At 37.4% G+C, this 16,979-nt stretch overlaps 1 protein-coding gene across 2 annotated transcripts in view; it reads left to right on the top strand.

The window, feature by feature from the left end:
• The window catches only part of Gria4 (glutamate ionotropic receptor AMPA type subunit 4), a 388,873-nt gene that overhangs the window by 307,503 nt on the left and 64,391 nt on the right, over positions 1-16,979 (top strand). For both annotated transcript variants that reach the window (XM_059267271.1, XM_059267270.1), the window contains exons 7-10: positions 1,641-1,799; positions 7,649-7,816; positions 8,937-9,041; positions 16,855-16,965. In XM_059267271.1, coding sequence (XP_059123254.1) covers positions 1,641-1,799; positions 7,649-7,816; positions 8,937-9,041; positions 16,855-16,965 — 543 coding nt within the window. The remainder of the gene's footprint in view (positions 1-1,640; positions 1,800-7,648; positions 7,817-8,936; positions 9,042-16,854; positions 16,966-16,979) is intronic.

The following is a 16,979-nucleotide window of genomic DNA, read 5'->3' as shown; positions in this document are numbered from 1 at the left end:
TTACCCACCGTGAAGTGCAGGCAAATGTAGGAGGCCATTTCCACAGGAGAGGGAGCTCTCCTGGCTCACTCCTGCCCTCAGGAACATTATTTGTTTGGATAGTTAACCAATAGTAACTGGGGAGTAAGTGACTTCATTATAGTGTGGCCTTAGATGCCCTTTAGTTCTATGACTTTCTGTAAATTCCAACAAAAACTAAATGGTTACCAAAGTAACTGTTGCCAAGGAAACTGGGTCATGGTCTAGATCCTATCAATTTTCTATATAAAATCATAAGAACGTAAATGAAGGAGGAAATATTGCCTGTACTCAAACAAATATAGCCAAAATTAGCCAAGCCACTTACCATTCATTCAAACCATAACTGACAGATGTTTGTTACAATCAGACACAATAACTGTTTTTCCTTTACCTTCGGTGTACTGACAGACAGACTGCATCTGATAGTGTCCCTAAGGGCTGCAGTTTGCCTGTGCCTTGCAGCTGTGACTAAAGCTACACAGAAGGCTTAGCAGACCTTCTATTTCAGCTAAGACTGAAAGAAAATAATAATCTCATCAATTAGCAGCTAATGTAAGAGCTGAATTACTGTGGCTTTTAGAAAGCAGTGAAATGATTTGCCTGCCTGTGGGTCTGCCCTATGCAATGGTAAAAGCGCACAAATGCTCCACAGACGGTTTAGTGGATAGAGATTGATGGGCAGTGTTTTCCCATTTCTAAAGCATAAATTTGCAATGTGTTGTCAAGCTTATTTCTCAATTAAATGAGAATGTTACCAATGAGCTGTCAAATTGGCTGGCACATAATAGGCCCAATATAAATATCTGTTTAGTGAATTAATTAATAATCATTCACAAATACTGAGTGCATACTGAGAGTATTCCCCTGCTGTTTTAGCATGGCGGTAATCTAAAGCCAGAATGCAACAAAGGTGAGAATCAAAGGCTAGGTTTCTTTTGGGCCTTTCCTCTCCTGGTAATGTTATAACAATTAATAAAATTAAAAGCACTCTTTTCTATAACAATATGAAGGAGTACAAAGTTGAAAGTGTCAACACACCATCAATTCATCAGATCAGAACTTGTCTCTATTGTATATGCATGTAACCTTGACAAGATTTTTTTCCTTACGCTACTGATCCTTAGTTTCTTACCTTAAAATTAATCAGAGCTTGGCCGGGCGGTGGTGGCGCACACCTTTAATCCCAGCACTCAGTAGGCAAAGGCAGGCGGATATCTGTGAGTTCAAGGCCCACCTGGGCTACAGAGTGAGTTCCAGGAAAGGCGCAAAGCTACACAGAGAAACCCTGTCTTGAAAAAAAAAAATTAATCAGAGCTATCCAGTAACAAAGGGATAATTAAGATGGATAGATAAACTGTTATATAATCATCACAGAACCTGGCATATAGTAAATCTTGATATAATATAAAGCCTGGTACATAGCATTGGCTATTAGTTCACATACCCAGAACTCTCACTGACAATTTACTTAGTTATCAGTGGAATAATATGTTTTTTCTTGGATCAACAGGATTGTGATTATATGGACTAGGAAGGAAATCTGCATTAACCTACATACTGTTAAAGAACCAAAATGTTTAATGAACTAAATTTGATGAGGCTTTCTACTAATTTAACAGGGTTTCAAGGATATTTCTCTTGAGAGATTTATACACGGTGGAGCAAATGTCACTGGATTCCAGTTGGTAGATTTTAATACACCCATGGTAACCAAACTAATGGATCGCTGGAAAAAACTAGATCAGAGAGAATATCCAGGATCTGAAACACCTCCAAAGGTATTTGTTCGTTTTTGTATATTGTATACTGTTGTCTTTTTTAATCTTTAGGTCATTTCATTTTAGGTGTATGAGTGTTTTTGCCTTCATGTATGTCTGTACATCATGGACATGCCTGGTGACCTAGAGGAGACAAATGGAGTCAGATCCCCTAGAACTGGATGTAATCCAGTTTTAAGCCACTGTGTGGGGGCTGGAACAGAACTTAGGTCCCATGCAAAAGCAGCAAGTGTTCTTAACAGCCAAGCCTATATTAATACTTTTTATTTTATGATTATTTTCTTATTCTTTCAGACACATTGTGGCATCTTCTCACTGTCCTTGCACCACCAAAACACTGAGAAGTGTATAAATGGTGGGGTATGTGTAGATGGTACAGTGAATAAAGGGCTTGCTATGCAAGCAAGAGGACCTACGTTTAGAGCCCCAGCATAAACCAGTGCGGCAGTGTGCTCCTGTAATCCCAGATCTGGAAGGTGGAGGCAGGTCCTTCCCAGGAGCTAACTGGCCAGCCAGTGTAGCTGATCCATGAGTGCTGGGGTCCAGTGAGAGACCTCATCCTAAACAGCAGAGGAATCCCTGAATGGACCTGTAGCCTCCAGATAGACATGTGCATGTGAGCACACCTACAGATGCACATGCCTATGCACATTCATATATGAGCCACATACACAGACATTCAAACACACCACAAAAATAAAATAATTTTCAAATGTCTGCATTTAATAGCAGAGCTGTCAGATTAACTCAAGAAATTTATTATTATTGTCTTCTGTGTGAACTCCTTGAAGCATTACATTAAATAGTTTTATTAACTAACATTTAAATGCAAATGACCGTTGTTAATTTTTCTACCCAGATAAAAACCACATTTAAAAACTGGTTTATAGTAAGTAGACAGTATAATAAGTATACCACATTTAAAAACTTGGTAGAAATGAAAAATGTAAAGCTTACATACAATCTCCCTTTCAATTTAAGAATAAAATACTGGGCTCTTTAATTTTTTTATATTATATACCTGTTTGTCTGTGTACGAGTTTGTATATGTCAGTGTACCCAAAGAGGCCAGAAGAAGGTTCCAGATCCCCTGAAGTTTTGGTTCCCAGCACTGGTGAGCAATGATATGGGTACTGAGAACAAAATTCAGTCATCTGCAAAAGCAACAAGTGCTTTTAATCACTGAAACATCTTTTCTGCCATGCTTGTATGTGTGTGTGTGTGTATGTGTGTGTGTGTGTGTATATGCGTGTGCGCACGCATGCACGTGTGCATGTTATGATATGATAATATATAATATATATGTGTTATATATGCATATACCATATAAGTATATAGCTATATATATTAGATGAAATTGTACATTATCAAGAAAGAGTATAATATAGATTTAAGACAGACATTAAAGCAGAGCGAGAGGCACTTGGGAAAAAATGGTAAGCACTCAGGATGTGAGTGCCAGCTTCTCAAAAGAGATAGCCATATGATTATATATATACATATATATGTATATATATATGAGTGTATTATTAGCATTTGCAGAGGATGCTGCCAAGATTCTATTCATGGGTGCATTTTTGTCTCATTTGAAAGGATGGGTCTTAGATATCATCTCAACTTAATGGTTTTCAGCACCACATAATGAATTTAATCTCTAATATTTCCTCAACATGCATCTAAGTAGAGTTTTAATATGTGATTTGAAATTCAGACATAGAAAAACTAAGATCAATGAGTACAGTGAGCTATTCTGTTTCCTAGCTATAAGGTTTGTTTTGTAGTTGGCTGTCAATTTTCCATATTCAGTATTGGAATTAGAGAGGTGCCCTATAGAATCAATAAATTTCAAAATTAAGTACTTATATGCTTATCTTTCTTTTTGATATTTTAATGCAAGCGAGATGTTAGTGAACATGGTAACTCGCTGCTCATGAGTCAAAGGTCAGAGGGCCATGGAATACATAAGAATGATGATTTTTTTTTTTTTTTTTTGTTTGTTTTTCGAGACAGGGTTTCTCTGTGTAGTTTTGCACCTTTCCTGGAACTCACTTGGTAGCCCAGGCTGGCCTCGAACTCACAGAGATCCACCTGGCTCTGCCTCCTGAGTGCTGGGATTAAAGGCGTGCGCCACCACCGCCCGGCAAGAATGATGATTTTAATGTCCCCTTTTTGATGATCTCCAACTTGCATTCTCCATACTATTGCATTGGGTTATTTATTATGTTATAATGTGTGGGATGCTTTTTGGAGGGTATGCTTATAATAATTCTGGTTCATTAACATCTATTAATATTTAAGCCATTTTCACAGTAATTTCATAAATACAGCTATATAGGACGTTATAACAGAGATCACACCACACATAAAATTTTCACAGATTTTAGCATGATTCTAGGCTTCCAGAAGCCATTTAATACACATATGCAGTCAATTTTTACCATTTCTGATTATGTTCTGAAAAGCTTCCCCAAGTAATAAGTGACCAAATATTAAACCATTGTTCTTAGAAGAAACATAAGATTAGTTCCCCAGGGCCTCTAGTTATGACCTTCTGTCAATTAATCAATACATAATCTTGTTTTATTCATTGTAGTTAACTTATTTTTGGCTTCCTTAGCATTGACCTCATGGTCAACAGTGCTTACCCAATATTCAAAGGAAATGTACTTAATACATATATTTCTCAGAAACACCAGTACCTTCTCACATTACAACCATTATGCAGCAATCAATGCTATGTTTCAGGCCATTTTATGCTGTAAAATAAACTGTAAAAAAGCACAAATTTGAGGAAAACACCACCTACTGGACCACAAAAAAAAAAATGTGCACTTGTTTACAGCATGAGAGTAGAAACAAAAAAAAAAATTCAGTGTTTCTTTATTTAACTAAAGCTGGAACTTTTCATATAGGATGAATCAAATGTTTCACTACTCTAACTATACCCGTAAGTGGCTACAAAACTATCAGTAAGTATGGATTTGGAGATTGCAAATAAATGTTAATGAGTAAGAAATTTTAAAAACAGTCCATAAAAATGTTAGTTAGTTATAATGAACTGATTGTATTTCAATTGATTAATGTTTTAGCCAAAAATCAACATATGATTTCTGATCTCATCACTTTCTTGCACTAAAAGAAATAATAATAATTAATAAAAATAATAAATACTGGGAACACGTGTCCTTTTGATTTGATGATCCTCTACTACCTTTCTGATGCCCTAGTTAAACAGAACTGTTCTGCCCCTGTGCCATTCACCAAGTGTAAGTGTCCACCTCCACAGTCCTTCACCTTTATCTGCCCTATCTATCCATTCCAAATTTCTTCCAAAGTTTATCTCGTTTCACCTTCTCAGTGATCTTCCTTTATACTCTCCATGATGTTAGACTCTGCAATTCTCAGCAAGGACTTCCCATAATTAATACTTGGCTCCTGTAAACTCCTGTAGAGCCATGGCCATCCACTAACAACCTTCATATTCTCACATTCCCTACCCAATATCTACGTACATTCTGTACCCAGCTCTTAGGTAGTACATGGAAAGTCATCCTGAGAAAAATTGTAACAAATAGTTACTTTTTTATTTTTCTGCTTTGTGTTCTGTATCTTGTATCTTCCATTTTCATAATAAAACTTGAATTTATTTTACTTATTTTCTATCAAAGTCTAACTCCTTCTACTGAACATTGATTCTGCCTGTGTTTGTCTTCTATACCTACAAATGTTGAGAAGAATTCACTTCTCTGTTCTGATTGATGGGCAGAACAACAAATAACTCTAGACTAAGAAGCAGTTTTAAAGCTGCCCACAAATGAAATGTTTATTTATATGCATTTTCTACATATTATCTGTAAGCTGGGCATCCATAAATATGCTTTCCTTGACTGTAACACAATCAGGCACATGAGGAAGAGTCGGAGCCTCTGACATAATGAACTCAGAGTAAACTCCAGCTTCTGTCCGCTCTCTGCCCTGTCAGATTCCAGTCTTTGCTTCTCCAATTGGCTGTCTCCTTTGCACTGCACCCAACTGTGTGTCAGTTTCTACTTTTTTCTACTTCACACTTCCTAAAAAATGAAGAGACATTTTACAAGAAAGCAAGTGTGTTTGCTGGTTTTTGTTTTGTTTTGTACCATCTCTTCTCAGCTTCTTTCTCACTACCGGAAAAAAAATAAAAAAACAGTATGTTTGTGCGTTTGTTCGTTTGTTTGTTTGTTTTTCATCTCTTGATCCTGGCACACAAGTAGTGCACTTTGACGTTTAGGTCTTTAACAAGTTTGTCTTTGAGAAAAGGTCTTTATTTCTCCTTTTTATTTTCTTGTCTTAGAAAAAGATGACTCAGAAGCTTTTTCTACTCAGAGACATGTTGGGTTGAACAAAAGAGAAGGCATATTCATTTGCTTCTTTCCTTCAGCTATTCCATCTTGACTGAGAGGGCACAGGCCTATGTATACCTCTACTTGTGTGTCCTGGCTGCTCACTTGTCAGCTCTCTCACATTACATGATCCTTTATATCTTGTTAATTCAAGCTTCATATTTAGTTCCTCTACTACTTAAAAGTGCTTTCTTGGAACTCCTGTAGTTTCAGTTTTTTCTTCCTTCAAACACTAGCTCTTCTGTGTAATGGTTTATTGTCTCAGTTTAGTTTTTACATTCGGAATTCCAAATTTTTTTTTTTTTCATTTGCAGGCAAAAAAAAAACCAAGTTCATCCCCTGCTTAACATGGCACAAACCTCCCCCGACACAGGTGTAGAAAGTGTTAATTATATGGAATTCCTGATGGAGATAATGCAGTTATTGTCATGCCTAGTAGTTGATGATCTTCTATGCTTGAAGAATATGTCCTATCACCAATGTGTTTAGTAATTGCCTAATCAAACATCACCAAAATTTACCACAGATCACATTTTCCTCTTGGGCTTTTCTTGCTGCTTTACACTATTTAATCGTGTCCAGGGGCTCACTCTTTTCCCAAAGAGAAATGTGGATGATCATTGGAAAGCAGATAGTTTCTACTGGGTATTTCTACATTGATAATGGGATGGAGAGTTAGAAACTTAAAGCAATGGTAAGTTCACTTGAGCACAATCATTGAATGATAGGTGCTTACACTGTTGAGGTTGAACAAAATAGATGTTATTCCTAGCATTACGTTTCTCAATAACAACAAACAATTCCTCTGGGAGACTAAACATAGATATTTCATTTGCAAAGCAAATCTCAAAGAACACTGCTAGGAAACATGGCGGGGGGGGGGGGGGGGGAGGAAAGAACAAGACAACAAAGCCCTCCTGGACCTAAGCCACCTCAATGAAGGATTTAAGAACACTCTGTAGTATCCATCCTTTAGCTGTTTATACTGAAACACAATATAAAGTTTTAACCTGAGGCCTTTCTTCTTCCAGATGATGGAAATTGGTGCTTTAAGGTCTCTATTTTCAGATTGAGTTTTCTCCTTTAAAATTAAGAAAAATAAGATGTGGTATACAGTCTTTGTGTTAAAGTAAGAGCAGATATTTCAAAAACCAGCATCAATAAATTATCAGTATCAGGCTAGGCGGTGGTGGCGCACGCCTTTAATCCCAGCACTTGGGAGGCAGAGCCAGGCGGATCTATGTGAGTTCAAGGCCAGCCTGGGCTACCAAGTGAGTCCCAGGAAAGGTGCAAAGCTACACAGAGAAACCCTGCCTCGAAAAACCAAAAAAATAAATAAATAAATAAATTATCAGTATCATGTTGGCTCTTGGGAAAAGATAGAGTTTTTGTCACAAACCCACAGAGAACCAGATTGTTCATTGTGCTAGACTTTAACATCTGCCTTTATACACACTTTAACATGCTTAGTACACCTCTGCTCTGACTTACGATGGCGTTCTGGTGATGGCTGAAACTTTCCGAAGTCTTAGGAGACAGAAAATTGATATTTCAAGGAGAGGAAATGCTGGGGATTGTCTGGCAAACCCTGCTGCTCCCTGGGGCCAGGGAATTGACATGGAGAGAACACTGAAACAGGTAACTCATAGTTTTGCTTTACTGTATGATCTTTTATAAGCATGGTATGTTACAAAAAAACTTATTCATCTGAGCATTAATGTCTATTATAATTTCCACATTAATATATCAAGCCTTCTACAATGTCAAAACACTTTTAGATGGAACCTCAATGTTTATTCCTTATATAGATGTGTATTCAAGATAACACCGCAAAACCAAAAAGGTCTAGAATTATGAAGGGGCTCAGTGCAGACACATTTGGTTAGCAAGAACTTGTGCTCCATAAAGTAGCTCAAGGACCCAGCCTGGCGGAACAGCTGCCATTTTGAATGAACAGGTTGTTGTTGTAGGGAAGTGTTGACATGATGATTGAATGCTTCATTTCAACAATGGCACTTGCATCTGCTTACTACTTATACACCAGAAAGCATCATTAGCTTCATTAGCCATAAGGAGTCCAGGAAATATAAACCTATGTTATAAAAGAAGAAGAAATGTTTGTCAGAGCTAAGAACTGCTTCAAGGCATCTTTAACTTTGGGAAAATGCTAGTTTTATTCTTTTATACCAACATAAGCAATATGTTTCAAGTAATAAGTGTTAAAGATATTATATGTAAGAATTATTTAACTCCTCTGAAATGTGATAAGTTCAAAGTGTAAGTTAAATGAATGAGAATCAAAAGACAATTTGGAATCCAGTGTGCTTGGATATTTTCAAATAATGTATTTTTAGCTCTTTATATCTTAATTCAATGTTAGCCAGAAGAATATGATCCCTCATGGGGATGCTAGTTACATAATCTACTGTGTAGATATATAGAAGAAACTGAAGATTTACTCTAAGAAGATACAATTCTGTCCTATAAAGGATATTTCAATATTGGGAAAGAATTACGTTAGTTAAAATGAAAACTTTATAATACAAAAAATTCATCTTCTAGATGTAGAGCAAAATAGTTTTTAATGTCCTTTCATATTCCCCCTCCAAGTTCCATCTCAGTAGCTCAAGCATTCCAGAAAGTCGATTGTAGCTTTAATTCCACAGCCTTCTATGGTCCTTAGCCTAGTAGTAAGAGATTTCCTAAAGAAGTGAAGCTGCAAATGAATATGGGTGTGTGTGTTCTTTTTCCTTCACAGGTTCGAATTCAAGGGCTGACTGGGAATGTTCAGTTTGACCATTATGGACGTAGAGTTAATTACACAATGGATGTATTTGAACTAAAAAGCACAGGACCTCGAAAGGTGAGCTACAACTTAACTGAAAAATGAAAATTGTTTTCTTATTTTGCATGTGACACTCTTAAAGGTTTGTAGGAGAAAGAAAGCTTCATGCTTTAAATTTGCATTTTTAAGTGATACTTTCAACTGGTACTTTCTTGATGGTCTATGCTGAGATAAATGCTTATGGCATACATTACTAATGATGTCACAAAATTAAACAATTAACTTGTCACTATGCCTTTTAACTCACAAGGGGAGCAATGTGGCAAGGGAAACTTGGCAAACAAATTTTGGAAACAAAATTGACTCTACAGAAAAGAACACTACACAGTAAAGATGCCCATATATGGTCTGTGAGTCATTCGAAGGCAACTCTACTGAGGAGTGGGTGTACTTCAAACACATTGTGGGTTCTGGAAGTGGGCTGGCCAACTCAAACAAACAAAGAAAGCAAAAGAAAGATAGTTACTGGGCAAAGGATGGAGAAAAACACCTGAGTCCAGAAAAGTGATGGTGTCAGGATCTTACACTTGGAAAACATCTTAGCATCATTTCTGTTACTATGAAAAAAAAATGCCCCGAAAAAAGAAACTTAAAAGAGAAAGAGTTTATTCTGCTTACAGTTACAAGTTACAGTTCCTCATTGACCACAAATACAGGCAGCAACTTGAAGTAAGTCACGTGATATCCACAGCCAAGAGAGACAACTATATACATGTTGTTTGTTTGCATGCTTGTGCTCAGCTCTACTGCCCCACTCTTACACAGTCCAGAAGCAAGCCCTCACTGTGAAATAGTGCTGCCCTCGGTGGGCTGAGTCTTCTCATATCAACTAAGACAATCCTCATCTAGACAATGCCTCATTGAGAGTCTGTTTGTTCCCTAGTGGTTCTGGTTGTATAAAGTTGACAATTAAAAATGACCATCACAGAAAAGCAGCTTTATAGCTCTCGGCTGTGCGGACTCACATCATTTGTCTTTCCAGCATGCCCAAAACAATCTACATCCGAGCTACCCAAACTTTTCCTCTCAAGACCACTTTCTATCTGAGACATGTTTATGTAAAGCCGTTATATAAGGCAGGCAAACAAATTGAACATTTATTGATTATAACTCAGAAAGAACTTCATATTTAAAAATTCTTTAGTAAAGCTATAATTTCATCATTTATGCATACTAATTAGATGGACATGCTTGACTACTTTTATATGAAACATTAAATCTAGTCTGAAAGAGTGCCTTTTTCCTCACGTTTATCAGTGTTTTTGATTTTGTACACATCAATGCTGAGAACACTGAATTGCATAAATATACAGTACAAAATGTCAGCAGTATGTTTCAAGACATTTCTGTTTTAAAACATTTTTGAAATTGCTGGAAATCCTGTCCTAGTCTCAGGCTAAAATTCATCCAACAATTTTTGTGAAAATCAAGTAAGCAGTTCAAACAGAAACTTTGAAAATCAAACCATGTATGAGTTAGGAGGGGTAGAACATGACTGTAACCCCAATGCTCAGGAGGCAATAAAGCACTATCCAGAGTTACAGGTCATCCTCAACTATATAAGAAGCAGCAGGAGAGTCTAAGCTGCATGAAACCCTATCTCAAAACCTAAGTAAATAATAAATTATTCTAACACATTGATATCTACAAGTTATGGAAGGATATGAGAAAAATATTTGGTATTTGTTTTCTATAATTAAGCCATTATATTTCTATAAGATCAAAAACTTTTATATGTGCAGTAAAAACACTTTAATGAATAGGATATAGAAGTCTGAAATCTGAACCAAGGTTTTTCGGCAGAATGTATTGGTGTCACTTGGCATTACGGCGTGTGGTACAAAGTGCTCATGTTGTGTATTTAGAAACCAAGGCTGCAGTGAAGTCACATGAGGCAACATAAGCAGGTGCTTCCAGCAAAATCTTCATTCACTGTACATTGGATTTTGAACTAAGATATGGTCACTGAAGGATCAGAAACTTTTTATTGGTGCCTTTTTTTGCAGCTCCCATATTCACTTACACTAGTAAGCCACTGCTTAAGAAGCTGAGTTTAGCCAGGCATGATGCATGCATTTGATCCCAGCACTAGAAGCAGAGCCAGGTGGATCTATGTGAGTGAGAGGCTAGCCTTGTCTACAGAGTGAGTTTCAAAACAGCCAGGGCTACACAGTGAGAAGCAGTGTTAAATAAATAAATAAATAAATAAATAAATAAATAAATAAATAAATAAATAAATAAATAAATGGAATGAAGAAGAAGAGGAAGAGAGGAAGAGATAGCCCCTGGGCTGGGCTTTATATGATGGAGCCATATAATCTCACAACAGTAGTTGGTTTTAAACATTATATGATGAGTGATAACTAGGATTCTTAACTTCCTCTTTTCTGTAGGATTGTCTAGGAAGTCAAGAAAAAGAGATGTTAAAGTTAGCTTCTAAAAACTCTTTTTCAACATTTGGCTGTTTTTTGATTGGCTACAATTTATGAAAGCCCTGCTTTGTTTTAAGCACCCAGATATGATGCTTTATATAATGCAATCTTCGTAGTCAGCCTATAATTTGGATTTTACTATATTTCTTACTCTTAAATGATAAAACTATGCCATAATACGTTTTGTATCCTGTAGAAAAAAATGTATTCAAATATATGTGACCCTAGAATCTTCCAACACAGTGCTCTGCCTAAACAACCCCTGATTGAAGAATTTCATTTAAAGAAAGCTAGGATATGCAGTCCATTTGTTGGTTAAAGAGAAGGCATGTGGCATTGTAAAAGGAAAAGTCCACTCATCACTGGAGGAAATTATCACCAAGGCAGGCTGCAAAGAGGATGTGAGGTTTAAAGTTAGCTGTAGAGATAGACACTAGATAGGTAGACATAGCAGAGGCAACAACAGCGGGACATTCAAGGGCATGTATAGAAATGGTAAGGGCTTTCCCAGTGCTTTGCTCTAGTCTATCACGTGGGTGTGCATCTGGAACTGTGTGCAAGGGAGAGATGTGGTACAGCTGCACAATGCAGCTCTAGCTTGATGGTCGCATGGTGACATCTCCTTGCCTGTAGTCTGCCCCCTGATACATAGGAAATTTCAGGCCAACAGATTCAAGTCAGGAAGTGAGGGAATTGGGTGATATCTCATGAGCCACATTAGCAGGCTCCTTGAGTAAAAGAAAGAGATAAACTTCCCAAGAAGAAATTTTGGGGCTGCATTCTCCTGGCACATTGCCAGCCTCTCTGTGAGCTATGGAGCTGACAGAGTATTCCATAGACAACTAAAATTGTTGACTCCTGGGTAGGCAGAAGGAAGAGAAGCCACCTTCCTTTCATATAACAAACCTTGCAGAGCTGGTTGACTAAGCAGAAACTTTTTAAAATGCAAAAGATGATCTTTTATTTTACAAAACAATAACTATGGCTAGGCACATGGCTCTTAAAATAATTGAAAGAATAGGAAGAGGAAACAGGTGTTAGCCCCCAGTAACACTTTGTGGGCTATTAATACTACTGAATCTTTTCGTGGCCTGTCAACCACAGTGGTAACAAGAACTAAGATTTCTCGAGGAGGAACTTAAGGAGTGAGTTGGGAGAGCGATGCTAGCTTCACACCCAGCTGAAACCCAGCCAAGACTCCTAAAAGAAAAATGAAGCGTGAAATGGTGCAGGCTTATCTGTATTCGTTTTCCCAGTGGCAATGATCAGCAAGGCTGTGTGTCAGGCATATTAAACTTAAAAATGAGCTACCTAGCTAGCGTGAGAAACACTATGCTTGTGAAACTATATGGTATGTCTGAGAAGTGAGCAATCATTCTTGTAAATTGAATACTTGCCAGTGAGGGAGCAAGCTTTGAACATAGATCAGAGAGGCAACCCATCAACTTATCTGGCTTCTGTGGCAGGAAACCTGATTGAGCATCTCATTAAACCAAAGCACATGATTTTCTGAACCAGGTCCCTAGATAAATGGAACCTTCTTGCTTACCACCCCCATGGCTCCAGAGGGCGTGTTCCACGGCTGCTATTGTAGGGGTTCAGGAAATCATAATGGTAAAATTTCATTTGTTGAGATTAGGTTATATGCTGGGTACTATAATGGAACACTAATATTCATTTCCACATTTAATTCTCATAACAGCATGAGAATAATGCATTCTTCTCAACTTACACAGAGCTAGGACCAAGAGAAATTAAGTAGCCTGTCTAGGGAGAGTCAGCTCAAAGAGGTAGTATTGGAGAGAAAAGAAAACTCCAGTGGTTCCAGAGCTGGTTCTCTTGGCTACTTTGTAGCAGCAGTCGCCACGCTGTAAGCCTTTCAGAGATGGTGTGAAGATGAAGTTAGACATTTCAGGACAGGGCTGGTTGAAGCAGCTCTCCAAGTCACCAACTGTAGTAGAAATAGATTCCTCTGTGCTAAAACACCCAACCCCACCTTATTCTGCAGGCCAAGTCTACACACAGGGTTTTACTTATACATTACATTATATCTAGTGTTGTATCTGGATAACATTGTTATATTTGAGGGAAAAAAATTAACCTTCCAGACTACAAAGATATATATTTTCTGACATATATTGCAAGTTTAGTGATTTAAATATTTCCAGATTTTTCTGTGCATTAATACGAAATTATTTTCAATCTCTAGGAGAGCATTCCTATTTAGTAGTTTAACAGATGAGATCAGGTAAGACAAACACTAGTTTTTTAAAAAAAAAAAAAAAAAAAGGCATGCTGTAATGGAATAGAAAGAAATCTAGCTCTAGTTCAAACTTCAGCATGTTTCTCTGAAATGATATATGTAATTTATAACTTTCCAATAACTTTTAAAAAGTAAATAAAAGGTATTTATTTAGACTGGATGTCTATGGTAGGCTTTCCTTTTTCACTGGAATTACATGTAGATATAAAGCAAAACATTGAACTTTAATTCATTATCTTAATTTCTAGTACTTCTGAATCATTTATCCTCTTGGGAAGGATCATTATGCAGTATTTCAAAGACTCAGAAATAATTATGACTGTTTCAAAATGAGCCCCATGTCCATGGTTCTTTTCCCAATGGGATTCATTAATAAAGAACAGCTATTCTCGCTTGAAAATGGGCTGCAGTGATCTTCAGGTTTGGCTCTATGTTAATAGAGTGCCAAGTTGTAAAACCCTCTATGAGCATACAAACCTGCCCTGTGGGAAAGGGAGTTACAAGAAGCCACTGAGACATTTTTAAGTACGTGTAGGAATTGAAGAAAAGAGGGGTTTCAAAATTATTTTTAAGTGATTTTTTTTTCTTAGAATTGCTACATGTCCTCTAGAAGTGTATATACATGGACATTGAAAGTAATTACGGAATTTATATGTACTACAATTTCTAGTTAAAATCCTTTTGCTTTACCTATTCATTTTGAGTTCTGTTTGTACTACTTGTCAATAATTATCTCTCTTTGACAATCCTAATGCTTTGTTGGAGTGTGTTCTTATGTACTAATATGGCAGGTAAGACATTTGGCAGAGCAAGAGCTCTTTCTAGACCACAGTAGATCAGACATTGATTGCAGACCCATGAGCAAGTACACACATTTTTACAGGGCCTGGGCTTTATGAATATGATTAAGAAATGAAGCTTGGCAATCATTAAGTGAACACTCACTTTTGGAAGCCATGCAACATACAAGCAAAAATGTAAGGATTTGGTATCATACAAGCTTCAGTTTTAAATTCTCTCTGTACTGGATTGTAATCTTGGAATCTTGTTTAGCCTCCACAAAGGATCTTCATAGCAAAAGCATAGACAATCATAACAACAAATAACACTATGCATAGTAACTTTAGCAGGCATAGAATAACACATATCATGTAGAGGTATGTCCAAGAGCAGCATTCTTTGTATGGTAGCCATTGTTGTCCTCCAACACAGAAGCCAATCAGTGCATCCTCAATTTCCAGTAATATTCCATTGTCATACTTCATCTTAAGGTACTAACCCCTTAAATTATTTTATATAGAAGTATTTCACATACATAAATGAGAAAATAATATGAACTGCGTCTTAGTTGGGTTTCTATTGCTGCAGCAATATACCATGACCAAGCTGAGGAAGAAAGGGTTTGTTTGATTTACACTTCAGCATTACTGTTCAACACTGAAGGAGGTCAGGACAGGAACTCAAACAAGGCAGGATCCTGGAGTGTAGGAGCTGATGTGGAGGCCATGGAGGGATGCTGCTTAGTGGTTTTCTTCCCCTTGGCATCTTATAGAACTGAATACCAACAGCCCAGGGATGGTAACACCCACAATGGGCTGGGTCCTCCTGCATTAACCAATAATTGAGAAAATGTCAAGGAGACATTTCCTCAGCTGAGGCTCCTTCCTCTCTGATGTGTCTAGTTTGTGTCAAGTTGACACACAAAACCACCCAGTAGAAATTACTAGTGTGTGAATGTGTGTGATGTGTGCAAACTAACTAGCACAGGTGTGAGCACCTACACAAGTAGAGAAGCCAGAGCAAGACCCCAGGAATTCTGCTCTATCACTCCACACCTTATTCCCTTGAGACAGGGTCTTCCTCTAACCCTGGAGCTAGACTAATAGTCTTGTCTCCACCCATCCTCCACAAGTAGGGGTACAGTCACATGCATAGCCATGAAATGCCTTTTACATGGGTGCTAGGCCTCCAAATTTAGGTCCTCACACTTGCTTACCCAGTAATCTTGTCCACTAAGCCATTTCCCCAGCCCCAAATAATAAGATATTTAAAGTCAAAGCACAAATTGAAATGTAAGCTTTAAAAAATGAAAATATTACATATTAATATCCATTTGCAATGCAGTTAACATTTCAGAAAATGAATTCTCTTATAGTAGTTACATAACATCAAGCCAAAACATAATTCTAGATTGCTATTTACAAATAAATTTCTTTTGTCTAAAATATGGCTGTTTGCTTTAGTGTATGTTCTGTAGTTTTCTTGATGAAGCTATATAAATTAATTTTAGGCAGTGCTGGCCCATCTCACTAAATGAGAGGATCAAAATGCCCAAGGTCCTAGGTGTGTCTCTCCCATTCAAAACCACTGCTTCCCTTGACTACTTCATGACTCTGACTTTGCTAAACATATAATAAATAGTGTCTTTAACACTGAGAAAACTGTCTCACAGTTTTAACTTAGACATCTACAATGCAACCATTATACCTAAGGCTCAGGAGCTATCATGAAACAAGGAACAGAAAGACTGTAAGAGCCAGAGGACTAGGACACCTGTTAGGAGACAGTGTCTTCTGTATTTGACAGGGAAGCTGCACCCGTGAACTCTCAGCAATATGGCTGCAAGACCAGCATAATGACAGCACCAGTTGTCATGCCAAAATGGACAGAGGAAGTCCACATAGCCCACACCTAGATGAAGAGATGCAGGTAATCAATACTTGCAGAGAGAAGGAGAATCAATTTCCTCCACGGATGAGCTCCCATACAGGTTGTCCAGTCCCAAGTGATCAGCCTTTCACACATGCACATATGAACAAAGCTCAAAGGACTCAGTAGGTTGTATATATGTGTGTACATACATTCTACAATAATAATTAAGGAAGAAATCATGAATTTTCAAGGACACTGGAGAAGTCTGTGGAGAAGGGGAATGCCAGGGATAATGTAGATAAAGTATTTCTGTATTAAATTCTCAAAAATATATATAATTATTAATTTTTAAAAGACAATTCTTAATGTACCTGAATTTTAAGTTTGCATTGGATACTCACTAGCTCGTAGCAGTCATTATCCCAAGGAGGACTCTAGTGAGCACTTCTATGCTGTGTTTTCAATTAGCTTCTCTATCTGGCAGGTTGGCTACTGGAATGATATGGATAAATTAGTCTTGATTCAAGACATACCCACTCTCGGCAATGACACAGCAGCTATTGAGAACAGAACAGTTGTTGTAACCACAATTATGGTGAGTTTTGGTGT

This window comes from Peromyscus eremicus, chromosome 7 (genome assembly GCF_949786415.1).
Source record: "Peromyscus eremicus chromosome 7, PerEre_H2_v1, whole genome shotgun sequence".
Classification (NCBI taxonomy): domain Eukaryota; kingdom Metazoa; phylum Chordata; class Mammalia; order Rodentia; family Cricetidae; genus Peromyscus; species Peromyscus eremicus.
This window is presented reverse-complemented; position numbering and strand designations above follow the sequence as displayed.